Here is a 22,417-nt window from a genome sequence, read left to right on the forward strand (position 1 = left end):
CTTGCTGGCTGGAGAAGTCGATATGCATTTTTGGACAAGCCTGTGAAGCGCTGGGATGTTGCAAGTGCACTGGATCCCATCATCGCCACTGTTCCCTCGATGAGGGACTGAGTGAATAACTGAAGGTACGAATGACTTGGTGCTATGGTTCAACTACAGAGCGGTCACTCCTAATTATATATTTCACCATATTTGGGCGATCAAGCGGACGTCCCGGAGTGTCTCAAACACTCGTATCTTACTCCAAAATGTCCATCAATCAGTCGAAAGATGCTAACCTTTAGATGGAGAAACTAGACTGTCAAGAGCTACTCCGTAGATGATATTAAGACGCATATAGTCCATCGCTTTTCAAAGCTAGTCATGTCCGCGACCAGTCATGTCCGCTTTTGACTCAACCATTCAAAAATTGTGTAGAGTTAGTTATGCCTAGAGGAACAAAGCCTAAAGAGCACTTCATTGTATTAATATCGTCCAAATTCTTCGTGACACCATGATCTCCTGGATGCCCATACGTCGACTGACGTGTTTCTTTGCCCTCGATACCACCGATGGGGTAGCTAAGGGTGTCAGAAGGAGGCCACAAGGCGTTGAGATAGATAATAGGGCTAGTTCATTGCTACTCCAGACCTTACCTGGCATATATGCATTCACCTGTATTCCTCTCTATTTCTTAGGATTTTATGTCTCTAAAATTAAAAGTCCGACATTAATGTCTATCCTTGCAATCCACCGCTTTGGCGACCTCCCATTAGATAAATATAACTCGTTCGTTGCTCGGAGCTCGCTCCCTTGTTGCATCAGCCTGAACCAGCGTTACCTTTTCGAGAGGACGGGACCCCCCTCGTCCAGCCTCAGTGGATACGCTCTTGGATTATGGTTTTTCCGCGCCGAACAACCAACTACAGCGGGGAACGCACGTCACACTTTCGGCGTGGATCAACTGCAAGTACCACAGACGGTCACAGGTTAATCCCACATTAAAGCCTCAGACATTTGTGCACCCCGCCAAATATTCGATTTCAAGTTGCCTTGTTTCTTCCCTGCACCACCACCACCTTCTCCACGGCAACCGACAGCATGGCCGATACAGCAGTGGAAGATAGCACCATCAACAACCCTGACAACCTCACCAAACTCAAGACCGCCTCCACTATTTCGGAGAAAGTCCTCGCAGAAGTGACAGGTACCGCTTGTTCCTGACCCCCGCTCACGAGACCCGTGGAAATTGACCATTTTGTGACAGGATGGCTGGCTGACGGCGAGAACATCATTTCTCTATGCGAAAGAGGCGACAAGCTCTTGGAGGAGGAGATCGCAAAGGTCTACAAAGGAAAAAAGATCCAAAAGGTACCGTCTCTGCTCCTTCTCCGCTCGTTTGGCTGGTCGATATTTGATTTTAGGCTGACATCAACAACCTCTCCAGGGATCTGGCTCTCCAGTAACCATCTCTCCATCCTCCCATGTGACTCCTTTCACTCCTCTCACCTCGGACGCGGAAGATTCAAGCACCACCATCAAAGCTGGGGAGGTTGTGAAGGTCCAGTTGGGCGCACAGATCGATGGATTCGGCTCAATCATTGGAAGCACCGTGGTCGTACCCAAAGAAAAGGGACAAAAGGCGGATATCACGGGCCGTGAAGCTGACCTTCTTGTTGCTACACACTATGCCAACGAACTCCTGTTGAGACTGCTGCTACCACCTGGCCTATTGGCCTCTGGAACCGAGGAGGAAAAGAAGAAGGCTGCTGCGGTCAAAGCCCCCAGCCATAGCAAGATCTCCAGCCTGATTGAAAAGGTGGCCAAGGCCTACGATGTCAATGTCGTCCAGCATACCACATCGTGGCAGTTTGAACGCAACGAGATTGAGGGCAAGAAGAAGATCATCCTCTCTCCCGTCGACGGTGCCAAAGGCGAAGGAAATCCGGAAGTGGGCGAGTTCTGGGGTATAGAGCTAGGTTTGAGTCTGGGTTCGGGCAAGGTCAAGGACCTCGACAAACGATCGACTCTCCTTCGACGAACAGCTACGACTTATGGCTTAAAGCGTCCATCGTCGCGCCAAGTCTTGTCTGAGATTGTCAAGAAATTTGGCACATTCCCTTTCAGCATTCGACAATTGGAAGACGAAAGGGCTGCAAAGGTTGGTGTCGTTGAATCAATTAGAGCCGGCGTCCTTCGAGAATACAAGCCTGCCGCTGAAGCTGATGGCTCACCTGTGTCACGGTTGTTCACCACAATTGGTATGTCGTCATCAGTCTTTACTTAAGCTCTCCAACTAACTCCATTCTAGCCGTCACCAAGAATGGAATTACTCGTCTAGCAGCCCCACCGGCGCTGGACCTGGAGAGCGTCAAGTCTGACAAGAAGATTGAGGACGAAGAGATCCTGAAGATCTTGGAACAGCCACTCTCAAAGTCAACCGGTGCCAAGAGCAAGAACAAGAAAAAGAAGAAGAAGCCCGCAAAGAAGACTGAAGATGATGACGATGATGATAGCGACGATGAATAGGGCAGTCTCAAGTCGACATGCTCACCTTGTTCTCTCATTTGCCATTAAGGCAGCCTCTCGTCTTTCACTGACTGTGAAGACTTGTCCGGGTGTGACAGGCAGACCTTGGGTATGAAAAGGTCTGGTTAGGCTAAAGCTGGCGAGAACCGTTGGATTGGTTGACACTACTGATGGTCAGACAAAGAGAAGTTCAATCTCAGGATGAGCCATTGGTGGTCACCAAACCTAGGAATTCACCCCTCGCAGGCCCTCACTGGGAAATGAGGGAAGTCGCTGTGTGTAGATGAACAGATTAAACATCAATGCACACCGAGAACTTTATGCCCCAGCGAGAAGAAACAAGTGTTGTGTTTAGTGTAGATTGCACGTTGCGTTTCTTGGGATTGAAAGGGAAAAGGGGGGGCTGAAGGTGCCTCGGACTTGAGCAACAAGGCGAGGCGGGCTACCCCTAGAATTTGCCACGTCAGAATGGCCACATAAGAGACCAGGTGATGAAAGCGAACAAAACACAGTATGAGTCTCATAAACAGGCAACCATCTGTAGTATGAGATTGAGGGAACGTGATTTGTAGTGTATGTGGTGATATGTCATCCACTGTGATTCATATCTCTAAGTAAGTGGTTGACTGTGGTGGCGATAGGGTGCCCCCGGAAGTAACGCCATGTTTATACGCAGCAGCAGCAGCAGCAGCGGGCGTAGGCCAAGAAGCCGAAAGGGTACTCAGCCTTGGGATCGAGGGGGTTTTAGGGGAGCCTACGTGGTGCCTAGTTTCGCTATAGTGCCAACCAATGATGCTTGAGCTGGGCTGGCTCCGGCCCCCTTGCCCCGATCTTGTTAACTAATTATTAGCAACCCGTCTTCACTGAGGACTTACTTACTGGCTAGTCACCAAGTCTGTGTGTCTTGCGATTGTCCGCTTAGCACTTGCACCCCCAACCTGCACCTGCCTCCACTGCGTAAACTTGAACTTGCGCTGCATTGCATCTTTCTTCCCATAACAACTCTCCCACTCCTCTCACACTCTACTTTATTCCCCACGATCTACTCGTTTTCGCCCAATCTGCCTCTGCACAGGCTATCGTAAGTTCATCTCCATTCATTTCAGTCACGTCTCTGACACGGTTTCATCTCCAGTCCGCGCGTGTGGCGCGAAGAAGCGAGAGCAGGATGGCGACGAGATCGCTGCGGCAAAGATCCAGCCGCTACTCGAGTCCCGCCACCTTTGGAGACAGAGAACCTGCTGTAAAGACAGTCGAGATTCCGGAGATCAGGAATGGCTTGCAGACCAGTTTGGATACATGGATCGAACCCGCGGTCCGGCCTGCAGTCCCGAGTTATCAAGATACAAAAGGTCTGGAAAAGGGTGGTGTTTTGGAAAACATGCAGCCATTGGGAATCCCGCCTTCTCAAAAGCTGTTGCAGAAACTCAAGTTGACGCCTTATGTCCGTCCTTCACTTCAACCCACCTCCGTCCACGTCGACAATACTCACACACCAACCCCCGATCTGGACAAATCCGACGTGCCGGCCGCCCCCAGAGAGCCAGAGATCTCATCACAGCTACCCCCTGATCCGCCTCGTTTACCCGATACAATTGTCATTTCCAGTCCGCCGCGTGGTCGTCCATCTATGAAAGAAGTTGCAAGCATGCCACAAGCCCCCAATTACTCTCCTTCGTCAGTCAGATCTAGCTTTACTACCCCTGGCAACCATGCCTCACCCAAGCCAGTCTCCATACAAGAGCATATTCGCCAGGACCGCCTAAACAGCCATGTCGAACACGCCGTCCAACAAGCGCAAGACAAAGGCTCTCTCAACCTTGTCATGGGCTTGCGGAGACTGCGGGATGATGCTCAAGTTATCCCCGATCTGTGGAATGTCCTCGAAGCTGTTATCTCACAATCTCCCACTGATCAACAGTTCAAAATCTTCAAACGCTACATCAAGTCCGGCGTCAAATCTTTTCGTCGCCAGAGTCATGTTTCCTTGAGTCCCGAACAGACTCCCGCCGCCCATGATTCTACCCATGCAGACATCACCTCTGGCCCTCGATTGTATTTTGGGGCCCCTGATCCAAATGACCAGGACTATCGTGAGTCCTATGTGGCACCCCTCTTCCGAGCTACTCGCCAGAGTCAAGACCACAACTGGACCTCAGCATCGACTGTCGGTCAACTTCCCGCACCAGTCGAACCTGTTTTGAGAACTTCCGCTCGGAAACCTAATTCTTCGTCAAACAAGCGAAAGAGATCGCGGAGCGTTTCCAGCGTATCTTCCTTGTCTTCGGCCCAGTCATTGACCATGCCTGACGAGTTTGGCACCGCTACTGATCACGGCCGCTCGAATGGCATTCACCACAGTGCCACAAGGTCACGATCAAACGGAACAAGACTTAGCAGACATCAATCTGGAGCGTCGAGTAGGCTACGCTCGTCCGCAAACCCTACTACTCACGTGTCGCTTCCCAATCCAACAGGGTCGGAAGCCCATTCTTCATCGAAAGCGACGTCCAAAAAGGCGCGCAGGTCCCAAGTCGAGCCTGAATACGAAATTGATGAACTTTCGAAACGCAAAGCCCGTTATCTGGGTGAAAGTTTCCATGACTACAACACATTTCCCCACCAGGAGAGCCACATGAGAGATCCGGTTGATGGTGGCTCGATTGATCCCTTTCCCGATCTCCTCGCACCTCCTCCACCAGTGCTTCATGACGACTATCTGCATACGTCACAATCCGCTCTCACACTCGGAGCCGCGCTGGAGAACGGAAACGACACGTTGGTGATCGGGGGGCCTCCTCGCAGGAGGTTACGAAAAGATTCGTTTTCTGACCCTGCAGATGCCCCTACTCCTTTCTCCAGGTCATCTCCTGGTCCAGGGCAGCCTGCACCTGCTCCTGGCGTTACTCACATCTCGTCACGAGGTACTACACCACGGGCGACCAGATTCCAAGCTCCTACCCGAGGAGCAAGACGTTCAGCCCGAGTTTTCATTTCGTAAGTAACCCTGTGAGACGTACATTCTACCCCGAATGATTATCAGGAATCATCAAAACGTCCCATGCACCAGTGCAAATTTCAAGTTACAGTATCAGAACCCGTTGCTGACCCAAGTCTTGGACAGGCCGAACAAACCTAAGAACGGCGGCATTACTGCCGGAATTTCTCGTGCGGGGGCTGGACGCGACCCTGGAACCAGCCACGGAGCAGAATCAGGCACAGAGGTAAGCCATCATCCATTCATCCCAGCACGGTTGCATTACGCCAATTTTCACATCTGGCTTTTCCATTCTTCCCATTCGACTCTCCCATCGTCCTTCCCAGTCTCCTTGGCTGCTCTCCTTTCTCTCTGCCCCTCCTCTCACGCTTTTCGGGGTCGAAGCTCTACAGCAGGGCATCATTTTTCTTCATCATTCTTCGCATCTCATGATTCATGTGTAATTTTGCAAACTCTGACTTGAAAATACAGGACAATGATGAGCTTTGTTACTCGTGCAGTGGAGAAGGCATCCTGCTATGCTGTGATGGCTGCACCAATTCCTTTCATCATGCTTGCCTCGAGCCACCTCTCAATCCCGATCATGAGGTCGAGGGCTCGTGGTATTGTCCATCCTGTGCTGCGAATCGCGCTCCCGAGGAAGCAACCCCTACTGGCATTCTTGGCCTGGTTCTTGGTCAAATCGACAAAACCATTCCCAAGGCTTTCACTCTCCCACTCGATGTGCGCGACTATTTTGAAGGTGTCCGTACCGGCCAAGAGGGCGAGTATGAAGAAGTCGCGCTTCCTCGGACTCAGAACAACCTCACCAAGATGAACCGAGCTGGCTTCATCGAAGAACCCAATTACAAGGAGCTGCGCGATAGCAAGGGCAAGCTCATCATGTGTTATCTCTGTGGACACACATCACAAGGTCGTGATATCATTCCTTGTGACTTTTGCCCGGCAAGATGGCATCTAGACTGCGTTAGTCCTCCATTGGCTATCCCGCCAAGACGCCGTGGCGACAACAAACCCGGATCGTCGTGGAAATGTCCATTGCATGTTGATCACGACGTTGCATCATTCAGCCGCCAGGCTGAAGCCGAACCTGGTTCCCTCGGGAGAGTACCCAAGCTTCGCCGCCCCAAGAATGCCATCCCATTGGACGTACCATTTCCTCGGGGATTCAAAAATAACGGCATCATCGAGGTAGAACTCATGCCCGACCCTGTGACTTTTGACAGGACTAAGCAAGAGGTCATGGATGGCAAGATCTACCGGGTGCCCGAAGAAGGTATCCGACTTGATTTTATTGATCGGGTCAAAAAGAGTTGGTACGAGGATCAGTCTTTCCCCCGCCAGATGAATGCAGAAAAACACATACGAAGCAAGAAGTATCGTCCTGACAATCTTGTTTTACACCATCCACCCACGGAGTACGTGGTCAAGATGAAGGAGCCCGATTTTTGGACTGGCTCGCAGGCCCTTGCCATTGCCGAAACGGCGCGGGCCAATGCCAATTTGCGCAGTCGATCTTTTAGAGAACAACAAACTGTACTCAATCTTGCCGAGATGTCTCAACAAGGGATCAATGGTTTCTCCGGCGATGCGCTTGCCGAACTCACTAATTCACTGATCAGCGAGGCGCCGCCTGAAGTTGCAGACTCCATGGAGATTTCGGAGTTGGAGCAACTCCTCCAGTTGCAAGATCTAGTCAGCAAAAGACTTGCCCTCCTTGGTTATGATAACCGGTCGGCTGCCACGTCATATTCGGCGTCATTTGAAGGCTCCAACGGTGAGCTATCACCACGATCAATCCCACCGGTCCTGGCTGGCAAAGCCGTTGCTACCAACGGAGAGGATGTGTCCGAATACCCACCACTGGAGGAGCCGGACAATGACATGCATGTCAGTCCTTGATGGCCTGGATTCTTTGTTTCAGCAGGTACACATAATTCTGACGAGGTGACGAGCTTACACTCCGTGGATGGGGGACCAACGAGGCTACGAAAGTAGGTCCTCGACTCAGATGCCACGGCAAACATTCTCAGTGCTGCCAACATGAGCTCGAGACCATGGGAAATAGGATGATTTGGATGGGGAATTCGTGGCCATCTTCAAAGTTTAATGATTAGGAGAGACGAGACGTGTGATTGAGGATGATGATGACATTGAGATGCTTCTTCATCTCTATCTTTAATTCTAGCATCGTCCGCCATCCGGACCAAGGCCACTTAGAAACTCCATATAGCGAGTAAGTGGGTGCAGATATATGTATGTACAAACATGACCTGATTTGCGTGTGCCTGAGATTGAAATTCATCATTTTTTCTATTTCGATGCCATGTCACGTTGACTTTGGCACTGACTACACCTCCATGCAAAGGGACTAGGAATGAGAGACCTATCAGTGATTGCAGAGCAAAGCCAAGTAGCAAGTACATGACCAATGTCAACGTCTCTAATTCATCTTGATCTCATTTCTCTCTAAGGAAAATAAAAAGGAGAATCTGTCTGCACACCAAGCCAGGCCACGCATCGCTTAATTGCTCAATAGCTCAGGTGCTCAATTCGGACCGCATAACATGGCTCTGCAAAGCATGAGTAAATGGCTGAATGGCTGAATTGCGCAACCCTCTTGGGTGCGTACTCTGGTGTTTGGAATGGTGTAAATAGATGTGGCACACTGCAAGAATGCATTTCAACTTGAACGCAATGACTAGTGGCTGGCAGGCGGTGCTGGCGGATGGGATACAACTTAACGCCCCAGAACGCCACTTTCAGTTTCAGAACCGCATGCCCCTAACTTTGCATTTGCAACATGGATATCAACTCCGTTGCCATTTGCCATTGCCCGCCCACCTCAAGGCTTAATCATAAAAAGAAACGCCAATCTAGGAAGAAGATTCGTGCCCCGGAGCCAGAGCTGTCTAGATTTGATGGCAAGGATCAAGATGCTGGGTGAGACCGATGAGACTGAATAGAGCACATCTTGCACAAGATGATCAAGTGTGGTTGGATATGGTGTCCAAAAGCCATGCCAGCCTCCAAATCCAGGTGTTGTATCTAGGACACAGGAGCCAAGTCTGCTCAAGTCAGCACATGTTATGAATATGTCGATATGTGCATTACCTCATGAGTCTGCCACATCATAGTATTGTGCACTTTTTACTGCTCTTCTTCGGTGGAGGCTCCAATGCAGCAACAATGGCTTCGTCAAAAACATCCTTGAGTTTGTACTGGGTCAAAGCACTGCACTCGACATATTTGACGGCGCCCAGTTCTTTCGCCATGCGTTCACCGTCTTCCTTGCGGACGGGTTGCATTTTCTGTTTTGCAAGTTTTTCTCGAACGGATGGTTCATCTCTCAAATCTGTCTGCGTACCGACGATCAGGCATGGAACACCAGGACAGTGATGGTGGACTTCGGGGAACCATTTTTCTCGCACGTTTTCAAACGAGGCTGGCGAAGTTACTGAGAAACAGACGAGGAAAACATCGGTCTGAGGGTAGGAGAGAGGTCGTAATCGGTCATAATCTTCTTGTCCGGCAGTATCGAATAAGCCAAGGGTGTAGGGTTCATCGCCAATCCTGAACAAGAACTTAGATTAGTGCACGTGCTTAGGTGTTTCAGGTTATACAGAGGAGGGGTAAAGCGCGAAGGCGGAGCCGATTAATCAGGCGAGTCAGGCGAGACAGGCCTGAAGATTCAGCGTTTGAGCAGAGTCCGTAATGGTGGTGGTGGCGCACAACCGGATTGTGAGTATATCACGTCTTGCTCGAAATGACAAATTGGAGGCCCGCACAAGTTGTCTGCTGCACGATGGAAGGGGTAAGGAAACTCACATAACCGTGACTGCATAGTTATCGAAGACAGTAGGCACGTATTCGGAGGGAAACTTGTTTGTTGTGTAGGAGATAAGTAGACAGGTCTTTCCAACGGCACCATCACCAACAACAACACATCTAGGGAATGTTTAGTAGAATGTCCGGCGTCATGGTTGAGGCAGGGAGAGGTCATAGGCAGTCAACATACTTGATTGTTGCTACAACCATGGTGTCCTGCTGTCTTTCTGCGCGGCTGATCGAGAGAGTGGTATGTCAGGGTGAATGGCTTTGAAGGGGAGTTGTCGCACGTGAGCACCTAGGCAAACGGATATTAGCCTTGGTGTAGAACCAACGAGGACAGTAAGTCTCGTCAGGAGATTTTGTGGACGCTTACTCAAGACGCGAGCCTGAAGCAGAGGATGATATTACTGTTGCTGCGTGAAAGCTCGGGGGTAAGGGGAATGTCGAAGTCGAGGGTGCGGTGGAGGAAGCGGGTCTGGAGGGTGGGAGAAGTGAGGATCGGCAATGGGTGCAGGGCGTCAAAACTGCGCAAGGCAACAACACGAGCCGGGGAAAGAGTTATCGGATTTAGGCGGCAGTAAATGAAGGAAGTCTGTCTGTCAATTAAGAGGGTGTTTTGTTTGTGTTAATGAGACTTACAACGGAGGAAATGATGGTGATGTAAGTGAAGGTGAAAAAGCGTCCGATTGAAGATCTTTGGGGGGGGGATGGAGGAATGGCGCGGTTGCAGTTGCGGGAAAGAGCGATAGTGCGCGACTCCGACTCTGGTGGGCCACGCGCCGAGTTGTGATGAGTAGAAGTGATGTGAAGCGTTGGTCGAAGGAAGAAAGGGAAGAAGCAGTGGATGAATATCAGTTGGACTAGACAGGAGATCCGAGGTAATTGGTAGAGAATGTGGTGTGAAGTAGATGTGATTCCAAGTGGGAAGGGATGGGGTGGACAGGATCAAGAAGAAAAATGAAGGTCACAACTGGAGTGGGCGGTGACAATAGGGTTCGATTTTAGCGGTGGATGTCAGATTGGGGATGGTGACTCTTTGATGTCCTTCCTAAGATTGGACTCCTGATGATGGTGCCGTAACAACGAGAGATTTTCGGCGGGTGTCAGAGTTGGGATGTGAGCGAGCGAGTTGAAGTCCCCAGGTAGAGGCAGGTAGAGAGTCTGAAATGAGATGGGATCAGGAGCACACCAAGGAGGTGAGAAAGAGGAGACACGGAGAGAGGGCAGGCCTTGAATGGGAATAGGCTAGGAGATAGATGGATGCGTGAACTTGGATGGAATGGGGCTAACTCGCGAAGTTGAGGTTGACTTTGGTGTGGACTCGAGTACTTGACTCCGAAGTTACTACTCGTAGATACTAGGTACATTACTAGGTACTTACGAGACTGGACATTTTGCCTCTGAGCGGCCCAAAAGCATGAATATAGCATAGGGAGTAGGTACCTCGTTATGTCTAGCTGTGTCCATAACGCGTTCTCTGGAGAACTCAACGAACTCCATGCTTGGTGGTTCGGTTATTGTTGATTGCTGTCCTAGCCTGAAGATTGGCGGCACAGGTGCACGAGGGTAGCCGAAGGAACTTGGAAGCACCGAGGCGACCTTCCCCGGGATCCCTGACCAGCCTCTCGGCCTATGGGAATTGGCACATTTCACTCTTACAGGGTCAGATAGGATATTCAACTTAACACGAACTGACCAAGTGCTCCTTAGGGGCCAAAACAACCCAGCTTAACACGAATTTTACAGTACTCCTTCTCAGCGCACCAGTGTCCTCATTCTAGATGGTTGTTAAGGGACACGGACATTAGGCAGCACTGCAATCCCATGCAGAGCCTAGGAGTTCAGTGTCCTACACCGTTGTAACTCTAACCATATCTAGAATTCTCTAGGGATGATTTACGACCTTCCTACCTGCATCTACCATTGTACACTACGCACAGTAGTCTTGGTGAGACAGACGTGCCTTCCCTTGCAATGGCATAAATCCTCAAACTTCTTGCTCCCATGCCTTGTGCCACTGCCTGTGAATGCCCAAGAGAGAAAGCTACGTCTATATTCTGCTCATTTGCTGAATCTGGTGATTATGACCGTAAGTGTAGATAGACATCTACACTCCCAGCTTCTCTAACCAGTTGAAGTTGCCGAACATGAAGGCCAAACATACTGTCCGAGATGCTTTAGAAATGACACTGGAATGGCGTTTATCCATACGCGATGCTCTGCTGTTTTGAAGCAGTACTGTCCCATTCTACTCAAAAGCGGCGAAATCACCTAGGAAGGTCTTTGTAAACTTGCCTTGACAGCCCGCCCTCTGGTGCCTTCAGGGTTGGAGGTATTAAAGTCTTTCACCAATGATTTTCTGGATACCTTCACGTGGCCATTCAAACTCCTTCCATATGATGTGGCTGAGGAGATCCTTGTTTATCTTGACGATGTTCCAGAACTGGTATCTCTGACCCGCGCTATGATGGTGGTGAGGCGGTACAGCAAGTTCTCCTACCCTACTTGGATCGACGTCAACAATCTCAACGCGGGAATGACTCTTTTTATGACATTCAGTGAATCTGAGGGACGTCAATATTTAACCAGCATCAATACTAGACCGCTTCGAGAATGGACGAGAAGTGTGTACGTTCGAGATCAATTGCTGGTTCACTGTGACCATTTTGGCATCCTTAGCCTTGATAGCACGAGTCAAGAAAATCAGGTTGTCGGTTTGACAGTGGAATCAGCATAATCCTACACGATCGATACAAGAAACGCCGATACACAGGCCGAAAAACCTTTGAGCCTTCTCTGATGTAAGTGTCGGTCGATCTCATTGCGCTGGCCGCTAATATTTTCTAGGGACGTTTCCTCAGAGTTCTCGTTCCTCAAGGCTCTTTTGGCGGTGTGACCGAATGGAGCACGCCATTCGTACATAGACCAAATACCGAGTGGTTCTTCGAAGGTCCATCCTCTAGCACAAGGCGGTATGACTACCATGACTTGAGGGACATCTCAGGTCTCACAGCTGTCGTTCTCGACACTCGAACTGTAGGTCTTTTCTGTCATGGGCGACAATCAATGACGACTTTCGAATCATTTGCAAGTCAAGTTGAGAAAAAGTATGGCAAAAAAAGTCCCTTATTTTCGTATTTTCTTTTACGCACAGCCGAAAATATCCGGGTAGTGGGAGTTCGCCGAATATCAGATATGAGGTTTCCAACCAATTATCCCGTCATTCAGGTATTGCTTTGTGTCTTCAGCCCCTTTTGAGGACGAGTCACTGAAAGAATCAGGTCTCCACCAGCCTCGACCGAACCTATTGTTTTGGACCGCAACCGCAGCACGAAGACTATTTCGAATATGAAGCGTTCTGTCCCTTTTTCGACGGTCACGTCGAGAGTCTATGCCATTGCTCCGCGACCACTTCGTTTGACGGCGTATCGGAGATTGGGATATCAACTTCGACTGCATCTACCTACATCCGGGCATTAGGCTTCAACATCTCGCCTGGAGAATTTTTTCCGTCCCTCCCAGCTGGGAGTCCAGAAGAAGGATGGTGTTTGAGTAAAGCTCATCTCGAGCCAAATACAAAGATCCAAATCTGCCGGCCGGGCGGTGACGCTCAGTATTGTTCGGGTGTTTTACTAACATATTCAGATGGCAAAAGAGATGCACTCGGACAGGTCAGATTCGACAAGTATATCTCAAAGAAGTTGAAGACTCAAGACTGTGTCCTCCGAAATGTGAATTTATTGGCTGAACAAAAGCTGGTTGTCGAGCTCCGTCAACGTTCAGGTGGAGCAGATGACAATGTTGATTGGTATGACCTACCAGCTGAAGGTGATGTATTTTGGGTGTGCGGATGGAATGGAAATCGGATTTGGATATTTGTATGGGATATAATCTTTCTAGGTACCTATCACGATACTGTTTCTTGGTTCCGTTTTGCACATTTCCATGCATTTACTACCATTTTCCTGTACACGCGGTCAGGGTCTCTGCATCCTCCGACAGTGTCGTTGAGAGTACATCTGTGTATACGAGTATATGGTACCTTGACCTCTTACGAGAGCTGGTACCTGATCAACATCTGCTTGTTCGTCTGAGGGGATCTGGTGGGCATCTGCTAGCGGCACTGGTCAAACCTGTCGACACGCTTGAAGCAGGCCTCAGAGCAGTCCTGCAATAGAATCTCCGACACTGGTGTTCACGTCATTTATTGAGCAACCACGTTGCTTATCTCAAACAGCATTCACTTTCATGCTTCAGGCTAACCTCTCAAGAAAGATGAGATCTATCAGTAAAGGATATGATAAAGACTTGAATCAATAGTCTATTCGGTTGCATCAAATTAATCAGTTACATGGGCTTCCCAGGCTAGACGGGGCTCTGTAATGCTCACCAAGCCAGCGGCCACCAGCCCTCTTAATGCCTCATGCTTCACTCGTCGTTTTCACCGTTTTCTGGAACTCATATGCGTGCGCCTCGATGAGACTCGAAGCCCAAGTCAGAGATAGATTCAAGAGGTAGAGATAATATCCCATTTGGACCACCCTGCCAGCGCATGGTGCACATCATATGGTGCTCAATAAGAAGCACGCAAGACTCAGCGCCAATATGGGCGTTGGCCAAAGATCTCCAGATGAAACGAATCGTTCCGATCCATGCATGCTATTAGTTGACGGTGTGTTCACACGATTCCTCCGTTTCATCGAAGCGCACTCATCCAGCACTCCAAAAAAATCAAAACCAAAAAAACCTAGAAACACATATGGAAGAAATATTACAACCACTTATTTTGCTCCGAGTTCTTCCTCGGCCCAGCCGGAAAGCCCTGATCGGCTGTCACTGGTCAATCCAAGCCCATTGAACCCACTGGTGCCGAAGCCAGTGCCAAACGCAGATCCAAATCCCCCAAAGCTGCCTTGTGGTGCATGGCCCCCAAACCCGCGTGACGAGGATGGTCCTGGCTGGGTAGCGTGACTTCCGCTGAAGAGTTCTTGCGAGAAGGCGGGTAATGATACTGCCCGGGAATGAGCACTACGGCTCGCTCCGAAGCCGGTATGGGTTGGGGCAAGCAGACCGCCAACAGTCGTCGAGTTACCATTGCTCAACGAGATGTTGCCCAATCCCCCGCTCATGCTGTTCTGGCGAGGAACGTGGGACGGAGTGGCAGCATCGAGACCACCAAACCCATTTGACATACCGTTGGGGCCATCGCCATACAAAGGTGTTGGCTGATTTGACAGTGACTGATTTTGCTGCGTTTGATGTGCTGCGTACGACAGTGTCTCCTCTCGTAGGTCTTGCTCAGCCTGGGCTTGCTGTTGTTGCGAAACATGGGTCAAATACATGGTCAAAGGATTCTGGCCTCCGGCATTGAGAATAGCAGAGGGAGTGGCAGGCATTGTTTGCTGTCGAATCGGCTGAGCCACAACCTTGGGTCCCACAGGAATGGTAGATCGTGTCGGGCTCGATCCCGTCTGCGAGGCTGCATGGTCGAAGCCATTCACCAAGGCAGGAGAATCGGTGCCGTCGATGCCACCCTGCATGCGGCCTTGGTTGCCATTCATATTCAGATTCTGTCGCGGAGGATTACCGCATCTGTCCTTGCCGAAATTGATCTTGAACCGCTTGTACTCTTCTCGCCCACGAACAGCCTCGATTGCTTTGATTGCGTTAGCGATGTTGGTGAAGTTGACAAACGCACAGCTCTTCTCGCGCAGGGTATTGACGAGCTCAATATCTCCATACTCGGAGAAGTCCTGTCGCAAGCGCTCCTCGCTCCAGCTCTCATCCAAATTGCCGATGTAGACATTTCGAGACGCACCGCCACTAACAGCCAATGCAATCGCCGGCGGAAGTGCTCCAGAGTGCTTGCCCCAGCCAATCTTGAGTCGTCGATTGTGGATCATGAGCCCTTGAAGATTGCTCAATGCGTAGAATGAAGCAGCCGAAGTTGGATCAATGAATGTGACAAAGCAAATATGTTTGTCAGGAATATAGCGTATATGGTGTAGAAGGCCTCCTCGAACAACATTACAGATTTCTTCAATGGTGGTTTCGGGGTGGATATTACCCAGGTACACGGTACGGTTGCCCAGATTATTCACGCCACCAGCAGTAGTGGCTACCGCAGCAGCAGCAACAGACTGCTGTGCGAGAGCATTGGAAATGAGGTCCCGATCAGCTCCATTCAAGACATGGGCGTAACCGGGGGCAATCCCCAGATATTGCGCGGCGTTTTGCTGTTGTGTTTTGGAAACATAGGCACAGCGGTCCTTGCCATAGTAAACACGACGAGGTGCCACCCATTTTGGGTCCTGAGGGAGTTGATTTACCGCCTTAATGGCATGGCCAATTGACAAGAAATGGACAAATGCGATGGCCTTTTCACGAACCATCTTGACGGTGTCAATTGGTCCAAATTTCCCTAGATCTTCTCGCAATTCCTGCTCGGTAATGTCTTCTGGTAAATTACCGAGATAGACATTTCGCGAGGCACTGGATTGTTGTACGGCAAGGGCAACGGAGGTAGGAACTGATGACGGCTTTCCCCATCCAACTTTGATATCATTGCCCTTGATAGCCAGCTTTTTGAGAATTGCATCAGAGTGAAAGTGTGTGGCCGAGCTGCTGTCGAGGAAGGAGATGAAAGCGCAGTTCTTCTCGGGCAGAAGCCGTACGGACTCGATCTGGCCACTTCTGACATGACCCAGTATCTCTTCAGCAGACGTGTCGGCAGGAATGTTGCCCAAGTAAACAGTCCGACTGGTACCAGTCATCCATGTATTGTTCATACCGACCATTGGCTGATAATGACTGAAGGCTGCACCACCAAGTCCAGAGAAGCCGGTTGGTGATGTGGCAGTGTAGGTCTCGGGAGACATGACGGAGGAGTATGCCTGGGGGGACATTGGGTTGGCATTGGCTTGGGTAGGGCTACCCAGATGAAGTTGCTGGTTCTGGTGAACTTGCTGCGTCTGGTGATGCAGGGCATTTGTGCCTTGAGGAAAGCGATTGAAACTCGGGAATTGAGGAGAGGCAAAGGATCCTGGAGACCCAGGCTGGAAAGGACTTCCGAGTAACAACTGTGATGGTAGCAAAGGGGTGAAATTCATGTCAAAAGCAGTGCCAGGGGTTTGTTCGTTCCCGACGAAGGGAGGCTGATCTTTGGTAGCGGTGCTGATGGAAGGGAGAGTGGTCTTTCTCAGATTGCGGTCATTGTAGCCTCCATATGGTGCTGGGTTGGTGTTGAACGCGCCATGACTGAAACCAGTGTTACCTGGAATGAATTTTGATTGTTCATATCGATTCCCCAGTCCTCCAAACACATCTTGACTCTGCATTGCGGCTAGCATATGGGGCTCTGCAGCGGGGGTGCCCACCAGACGAGGTTCAGGGACAGAGTTGTCGTATGTCGTTCGAACGTAGCAAGGGATCGAGGATAATCTGTGATGTCAAATCAATGGCAAAAGCCGGTATTCAAAAGGTGAAGATGGTATAAACTGTCGTCAAATAGGTTTAGTGTACAAGATGTCGGCGAGGGCTTTTCAAGTTCTGCTGTAAAAGTGACTCGAGGATCACAAGAATAGGTCGAGGCTCTGGTCAAGGATAGTGGGTGGCCGAAGGGAGTGAATGAAGAGAAAGTGAACGAAGGCACCTGCAGTTGGTGAAGAATCAAGGTGATCTGAGAAACGGACGATGGAAACGAAGGATGAATAAAGCAGAAGAATGAGGGAAGGAACAACACAGACGAGGCGAATGGATGGAGGAATTGAAAAGTGAAGATTGAGAATGAGTGTCTGGTGGCATCGCTCCGCAGGCATTGGATCTCGCAGCCCTGGCACGGCAGGGGAACGCGATCAAAAGACGAGTTATTATGGGGGGACTAAAGTGGTTAGCAGCTAACGACTACACATGAATCAACGGGGCCCGGAAAGTGAAAGAGCGGCCAGGGTGTGGTTGGGTGGATATGACTATGGGGGCGGCGGTTACGGCCCCGGGCACTCAAACGTCCCTGGAATGAAAAGGTCACCAGGGAGGACGAGGGGACTCTCTGAACGCCTGGTGGAGCGCCGAGGTGCCTAAACCTGTTGGCTCTGAAGCATAATGGGGTCACTAGGTTAGCGAGACCGACATATTTGATTCCATCTACGGTAGGGACGTTGTTGGAATGGATATTCCATCCGCCTTTGCCATCACATATACCTGGAATAAAGCCTGGGGAAAGACCTTCAAATTGCCTGGACACCGTTCCTGCATATGCGATATGCAGCCTGCAACGTGCAGCCTCCAGCCTGCTGACTGCTATCCTTCTTGTCATAGTCTTCACCCGACTCTACACCGTTCGATCAAATCTGCACTAGTGAATTGAAGATGATCACAGTGGAGGAAGTAAGCCCAGGGGCAGAGTAAATTCTGCACCATCATTGGGTTGTGTTTGGTGGAAGGGAGGGCAGTGGATGGCTTGCCGGTTAAGGGGGCTTTCTAGGCACTAACTACAGTAAGGTACTAGCCAATTTACATAAAGAAAGCAGTGTAGCAGTCTCCTTCCTACACCTTGTTATTAGGTATCTACCGAGGCAGAAGCCAGGCGACCTCGATGTACCAGGTACTCGAGGTCAGGGGTTGACGATTGACAGACCTCGCTACTTCATCTGGAAATATAATTTGGGTATGCGTTGCTTGACAGGAGACTGCGGCAGGATTTCTACAGCACATGAACATCCTAGTTTGGGCCCAAAACTTGCTGCATCTCGAAAGGATCCCAAACCTTGTGCACACGTTCTTCTTTTGATTGACTTCGACAAACTCCCGAGTTGATTGGACGTTTGGCGAACGCTGTTCCTGGCCTAAATTGGCTTCCCTCCACCCCTCAAATCTTCCCTCCTTGCGCGCTTCTCAATTGTCGCGCGTCTAATTTCTGTGCCCCAGTAACGTGACCTTTAGCCGCCGCATGACGCTCATGACTCATAAGACATACCTAGACATGAAATTATATGGCTATGTCTAAGCTTCAAACATTGTCATTCCAGACCATTCGAACAAGAAAAAGCCACATTCTGTGCGTCCACTACCCTTTGAAAGCTTATTGCCGTTTCGCAGGGAATAGAACTGTCTCTTGAAACGCACCGAGTCGAAGTCTTGGCACACTCCTGGTTTTGAGTCATTGAGTCATTGCCTTTTTTCTTATCACAATCCCAAAATCCCAAAATCCCACCTGTTGTCCACACGACATTGAGACTCAACACAACGATCCGCAAATATGGCGTCTACCATCTATATTGACGAAGACATCGGCCTTGATGACGACACGGCAGTTGGAACTGAGGCTGCGCCTTACAAAACCCTGTTACATGCCATGATCAAGGCTGATGGCAGCTCCTCAACTTATCTGACCCGCAAATCAATTACTGGTACGGTGGAAGAGGGTAGCGATGCGTCGGCACGTCTGGAATGGAAACCTGCATCCAAGTCTGCCTTGAAGAAAGCCACCAACCTGTATGAACAGCACAAGCGGAAACAAGTAAAGGCTTCTGAGCTAGCACTTCGCGAGAATGCCGAGGCCGCCAAGCGACGACAAGTGCTAGAAGATGCAAAGAAGATCGTCATCAAGGAGGATGCCAGTCTCCCAGCACCGATCAGAATCAGACTTCAGGAGACCGACCCCGCAAAGATCAAGCTGGGGACGGCCGACTCGAAGGGAACTCGTGTCCGGGTCTTGGGGTATGTCCATCATCTTCGCTCTCAAAAGGACCTGATCTTTATCACTCTCCGCGACGGCTATGGCCAGATGCAATGCATTCTCAGCGGAGAAATGATCAAGACGTACGCAGCCATGACCCTAACCCTGGAGACATCCATTGAGATCCGGGGCGAACTCAAAGCCCTCCCACCCAAAGCACATGCACCTCTTGACCGGGAGCTACACGCGGATTTCTTCACCATCATTGGCGCCGCGGTGGGCGACAAGGACGCCATCACCAACAAAGTGCAAGAAGGTGGCGACCCGCAAAACCTCCTCGACAACCGGCACTTAGTCATTCGTGGCGACATTGCCTCATCAGTCCTGAAGGTCCGTCACTTTGTGGACCTGGCCTTCCGCATGACCTTCCAAGAACTAGGCATGACTTCAGTCTGTCCACCAGCCATGGTGCAAACACAGGTCGAAGGCGGCGCCACACTATTCGAATTCAACTACTACGGCGAACCAGCCTATCTCACTCAATCCTCCCAGCTCTACCTCGAAACGGCACTTGCCTCGGTCGGCGACTGCTATTGCATGCGCCCGTCATTCCGAGCAGAGAAATCATTGACGCGACGCCATCTGTCCGAGTACGAGCACATTGAAGGAGAACTCAACTTCATTACCTTCCCCGACCTCCTCGCTCATTTGGAAGACGTCATCTGCAGCGTCGTGGACAAATCCCTAGCCGACCCCGTCGTGGGCAAATATATCCGCGAACTCAACCCCTCGTTCCAAAAACCATCTCGACCATTCCGACGCATGCGCTACGCCGAAGCCATCGAATGGCTTGTGGAGAACGATATTCCCAATGAAGACGGCGAGCCACACAAATTTGGCGACGATATTGCCGAAGCCGCGGAACGAAGAATGACCGATATTCTCAACGTGCCGATTTTCCTCACCCATTTCCCCGTCGAGATCAAGGCCTTCTACATGAAGAAAGACCCTGAAGATCTTCGCGTTACCGAAAGTGTCGATGTATTGATGCCTGGTGTTGGTGAGATTGTCGGTGGTAGTATGCGTATCGACGACTACGAGGAGTTGATGGCCGGCTACGCTCGTGAGGGTATCGATCCGAAGCCTTACTATTGGTATACCGACCAGAGACGTTACGGTACTACTCCTCACGGTGGTTACGGCTTGGGCCTCGAGCGTTTCCTCGCCTGGATGACTGGCCGCTGGACTGTTAGAGAGTGTACCCTGTACCCGAGATTTGCGTATAGATGCAGACCATAGGTGGATGACAATGATCAATGATGTGACGTGACGTGAAGTGAAGCATTGCCAGGAATGGAGGCGAGAAAGCACAGGGAGGGATGGATGAGTCAGTTGATGACTCGGGTCAAGTCAAGTCAAGTTGGCTTTGGATCTTGGGCAAAGAATAGCATTTCTAGATTTCTTCATGTCATCCAAGCGTTAAAATTACATGGCCCATATCCATGGGACCCTCGTACATGGAGTTCTTCCCTGGGTCCCCAGCAAGTCCCGGATCAACCCCCACCAAGCAGGTCTTGTCTCAGTAGTCTGGGCAAGCCCCGAGTGTGTTTTACAATGGATAGGCAAATCACAAGTACTTTTTAGGCATGGTACTTTTCCGCCATTTGAACCATGCAAAGACGCCGACGCAGCAAGTTTGAAACGCCATGAAACTGTAGAGGATGAATCCAATGCGTGGCGTGTGAGCCTGGACATATTCTCGTAGTCTTTCTGGCACATGTTCAGTGACACCTTGGTGTGTCTGTGTGAGCTGTTCGCTCAGTTTTCGGAATTGAGTGTTGTGATCGGATGATTTGAGTTCACGTTCGAGATTCCCGATCATTCGGTCCAGGTTGGAGACGCGTGAGTCCAAACTTGAAATGAGCCCGCCATTGGGGAGCTTGGAAACGAGGTCGTTGTGTCGTTGTTCTGCAGCGGCTGTCTGCCGCTGAAGCTCAAGGAACAAATTCTGGATCGATTTGGAAAGCTGATTCAGGCGATTATGCATGTCGATCATTTGAGCGTCGCTGAAGGCAGAAGAGGATGACTGTGAATCAGATCCTGACTGGGGTTGCTGTTGGTCTTCAACGGGTTGCTCATGTTGGTGATGATCGGGCGTCGAGGGAGGAGGGGGAGGGGTGGGTGTCGTCGGGGCAAGGGAGAACTGGAAGACTTCAAAAGAGTCTGGAGGGTCGAAGGAGGAGGCGACCATGCCAAAGTCATAGCCGGTTGGAAGGACCACCTTGTTGGTGTTGAAACAATGTCTGCCGTCGATGCGGACATCGATCCCACCATTCCGAGTCGACTTGATGGTGATCAATGAAGGCCGGCCCAGGTTGCGATAGGCGTGGTCACAGTGTCCAAATGCCAGGCCATCGACATTTGCGTGGGACTTGTAGTCGACTGAACCATCATTGAGAAACCCCCGGACCTTTTGAGTGCCACTAACAGTGTCTATCACGATCGCTAAGCCCTCCCAGATGCCAGCAGTATATATCGTGGATGTGCCAACTTGTTTCTCTCCGTTTGCTGCGTACCACAGTTGCAAATTTCCACCTCCTCGATCCGGCGCGCCCGCACGGAACTTGAACTGAACCATCCAATCTTGTAATAAGTTTGCATTCTCACTCCAAAGTGCACCACGTTTATTGCCGCCGTAGGGTGGAGTCAGGATGACCTTGTCGGATAGAAGCTGAGGCACGTGGCCTTCGCCTAGCATTGACCATCCTGGGATGGCGAAGGAATTGGGGGAGAGAGGTGTTTGGTGTCCGAAGGAGAACTGCTCAAGAGGATCCTCTGCAAAGGCTGTGATGGCCCAGGCTAGAGTTAAGCAAATCGTTCTCAGGTAGAGAACCATGATGGCGAGAGCTGGGACAACTGGAACGCAGGCTTGATGATGTCAAAGGGTAGTTAGTATGTGAGGGGAGCAAAGATGGCATTGGGATAGCATGCTCACCTAGTAAAATGGAGTATTCTCAAACAGGACGGACACCTCTATCACGATGAGGCCGGTCCTTTCTTGCTGGCAAAGTTAGTTGTCGCGGTCCAGGTTCGCGCCAGGGACACCGTGGTCCAAGCAATGCAGACGCAGATAATGCAAAGGCGGAGTTCACGTCCGACGTCAACGACGAGCGAAAGAGGGTTGGTGTCAACAATGAGTCTATGATTTACAGTGCTCGATGCAACATGATGTTTGAATGATTCCATGAATGCCAAAAAATGGTTGGTATGCTTATAGAAGCGGGATGGATTGTGATTTGGACATGATATAGTACCTAACCATTGTTAGTGTCGGTAGCGCAGACGAAGGCTCTTGGGCGTTTCTTTGCCTACGAGTACCTAAAAGTTTAAGGTGGCCTTGGTAG

General features: G+C 50.4%; 6 protein-coding genes across 7 annotated transcripts; 3 read left to right on the forward strand and 3 right to left on the reverse strand.

Annotated features, from left to right (window-relative positions):
* Positions 1-1,005: 1,005 nt before the first annotated feature.
* PV10_03094 lies at positions 1,006-3,333 on the forward strand. 2 transcript variants are annotated; one of them, XM_016367493.1, is made up of 4 exons: positions 1,006-1,186; positions 1,247-1,350; positions 1,427-2,240; positions 2,291-3,333. In XM_016367493.1, exons 1-4 carry the CDS (start codon positions 1,081-1,083, stop codon positions 2,506-2,508), a joined length of 1,242 nt encoding a protein of 413 aa, XP_016227011.1. In that variant the 5' UTR covers positions 1,006-1,080; the 3' UTR covers positions 2,509-3,333. The 2 variants fall into 2 exon arrangements, with proteins under 2 accessions (XP_016227011.1, XP_016227012.1); XM_016367494.1 differs by having other exon boundaries at positions 1,427-3,333.
* Positions 3,334-3,523: 190 nt separating this feature from the next.
* On the forward strand, positions 3,524-7,795 carry PV10_03095 (uncharacterized protein). Its single transcript, XM_016367495.1, has 4 exons — positions 3,524-3,589; positions 3,644-5,505; positions 5,633-5,732; positions 5,978-7,795. The coding sequence occupies exons 2-4, from the start codon at positions 3,677-3,679 to the stop codon at positions 7,406-7,408; spliced, it is 3,360 nt and encodes a 1,119-aa protein (XP_016227013.1). The 5' UTR covers positions 3,524-3,589; positions 3,644-3,676; the 3' UTR covers positions 7,409-7,795.
* A 126-nt stretch (positions 7,796-7,921) lies between these two features.
* PV10_03096 (cell division control protein 42) lies at positions 7,922-10,622 on the reverse strand. Its single transcript, XM_016367496.1, has 6 exons — positions 9,977-10,622; positions 9,711-9,929; positions 9,525-9,632; positions 9,335-9,454; positions 8,621-9,079; positions 7,922-8,574 (listed from the first exon to the last, which is right to left on the reverse strand). The coding sequence occupies exons 3-5, from the start codon at positions 9,542-9,544 to the stop codon at positions 8,638-8,640; spliced, it is 582 nt and encodes a 193-aa protein (XP_016227014.1). The 5' UTR covers positions 9,545-9,632; positions 9,711-9,929; positions 9,977-10,622; the 3' UTR covers positions 7,922-8,574; positions 8,621-8,637.
* Positions 10,623-13,618: 2,996 nt separating this feature from the next.
* PV10_03097 (uncharacterized protein) lies at positions 13,619-17,141 on the reverse strand. Its single transcript, XM_016367497.1, has one exon. The coding sequence runs from the start codon at positions 16,684-16,686 to the stop codon at positions 14,119-14,121; it is 2,568 nt and encodes an 855-aa protein (XP_016227015.1). The 5' UTR covers positions 16,687-17,141; the 3' UTR covers positions 13,619-14,118.
* Positions 17,142-18,335: 1,194 nt separating this feature from the next.
* PV10_03098 (asparagine-tRNA ligase) lies at positions 18,336-20,503 on the forward strand. Its single transcript, XM_016367498.1, has one exon. It carries the CDS (start codon positions 18,594-18,596, stop codon positions 20,310-20,312), a length of 1,719 nt encoding a protein of 572 aa, XP_016227016.1. The 5' UTR covers positions 18,336-18,593; the 3' UTR covers positions 20,313-20,503.
* PV10_03099 (uncharacterized protein) lies at positions 20,461-22,325 on the reverse strand. Its single transcript, XM_016367499.1, has 2 exons — positions 22,009-22,325; positions 20,461-21,941 (listed from the first exon to the last, which is right to left on the reverse strand). The coding sequence occupies exon 2, from the start codon at positions 21,907-21,909 to the stop codon at positions 20,641-20,643; it is 1,269 nt and encodes a 422-aa protein (XP_016227017.1). The 5' UTR covers positions 21,910-21,941; positions 22,009-22,325; the 3' UTR covers positions 20,461-20,640.
* Positions 22,326-22,417: the final 92 nt, after the last annotated feature.

The sequence above is a fragment of the Exophiala mesophila genome, assembly GCF_000836275.1.
Source record: "Exophiala mesophila strain CBS 40295 unplaced genomic scaffold supercont1.2, whole genome shotgun sequence".
NCBI lineage: Eukaryota > Fungi > Ascomycota > Eurotiomycetes > Chaetothyriales > Herpotrichiellaceae > Exophiala > Exophiala mesophila.

What these genes read in the sequence shown, in the direction of transcription:
- PV10_03097 (XM_016367497.1), bottom strand. Translation starts at nt 16,686, where the DNA reads ATGCTAGCCGCAATGCAGAGTCAAGATGTGTTTGGAGGACTGGGGAAT.
- PV10_03098 (XM_016367498.1), top strand. Translation starts at nt 18,594, where the DNA reads ATGGCGTCTACCATCTATATTGACGAAGACATCGGCCTTGATGACGAC.
- PV10_03099 (XM_016367499.1), bottom strand. Translation starts at nt 21,909, where the DNA reads ATGGTTCTCTACCTGAGAACGATTTGCTTAACTCTAGCCTGGGCCATC.
- PV10_03096 (XM_016367496.1), bottom strand. Translation starts at nt 9,544, where the DNA reads ATGGTTGTAGCAACAATCAA. An exon ending in ATGGTTGTAGCAACAATCAA is followed by an intron (nt 9,455 to 9,524) that starts GTATGTTGACTG and finishes AACATTCCCTAG; the next exon opens with ATGTGTTGTTGTTGGTGATG. An exon ending in AACTATGCAGTCACGGTTAT is followed by an intron (nt 9,080 to 9,334) that starts GTGAGTTTCCTT and finishes GTTCTTGTTCAG; the next exon opens with GATTGGCGATGAACCCTACA.
- PV10_03094 (XM_016367493.1), top strand. Translation starts at nt 1,081, where the DNA reads ATGGCCGATACAGCAGTGGAAGATAGCACCATCAACAACCCTGACAAC. An exon ending in AGTCCTCGCAGAAGTGACAG is followed by an intron (nt 1,187 to 1,246) that starts GTACCGCTTGTT and finishes ATTTTGTGACAG; the next exon opens with GATGGCTGGCTGACGGCGAG. An exon ending in AAGGAAAAAAGATCCAAAAG is followed by an intron (nt 1,351 to 1,426) that starts GTACCGTCTCTG and finishes CAACCTCTCCAG; the next exon opens with GGATCTGGCTCTCCAGTAAC.
- PV10_03095 (XM_016367495.1), top strand. Translation starts at nt 3,677, where the DNA reads ATGGCGACGAGATCGCTGCGGCAAAGATCCAGCCGCTACTCGAGTCCC. An exon ending in TCAGCCCGAGTTTTCATTTC is followed by an intron (nt 5,506 to 5,632) that starts GTAAGTAACCCT and finishes AGTCTTGGACAG; the next exon opens with GCCGAACAAACCTAAGAACG. An exon ending in GAGCAGAATCAGGCACAGAG is followed by an intron (nt 5,733 to 5,977) that starts GTAAGCCATCAT and finishes TTGAAAATACAG; the next exon opens with GACAATGATGAGCTTTGTTA.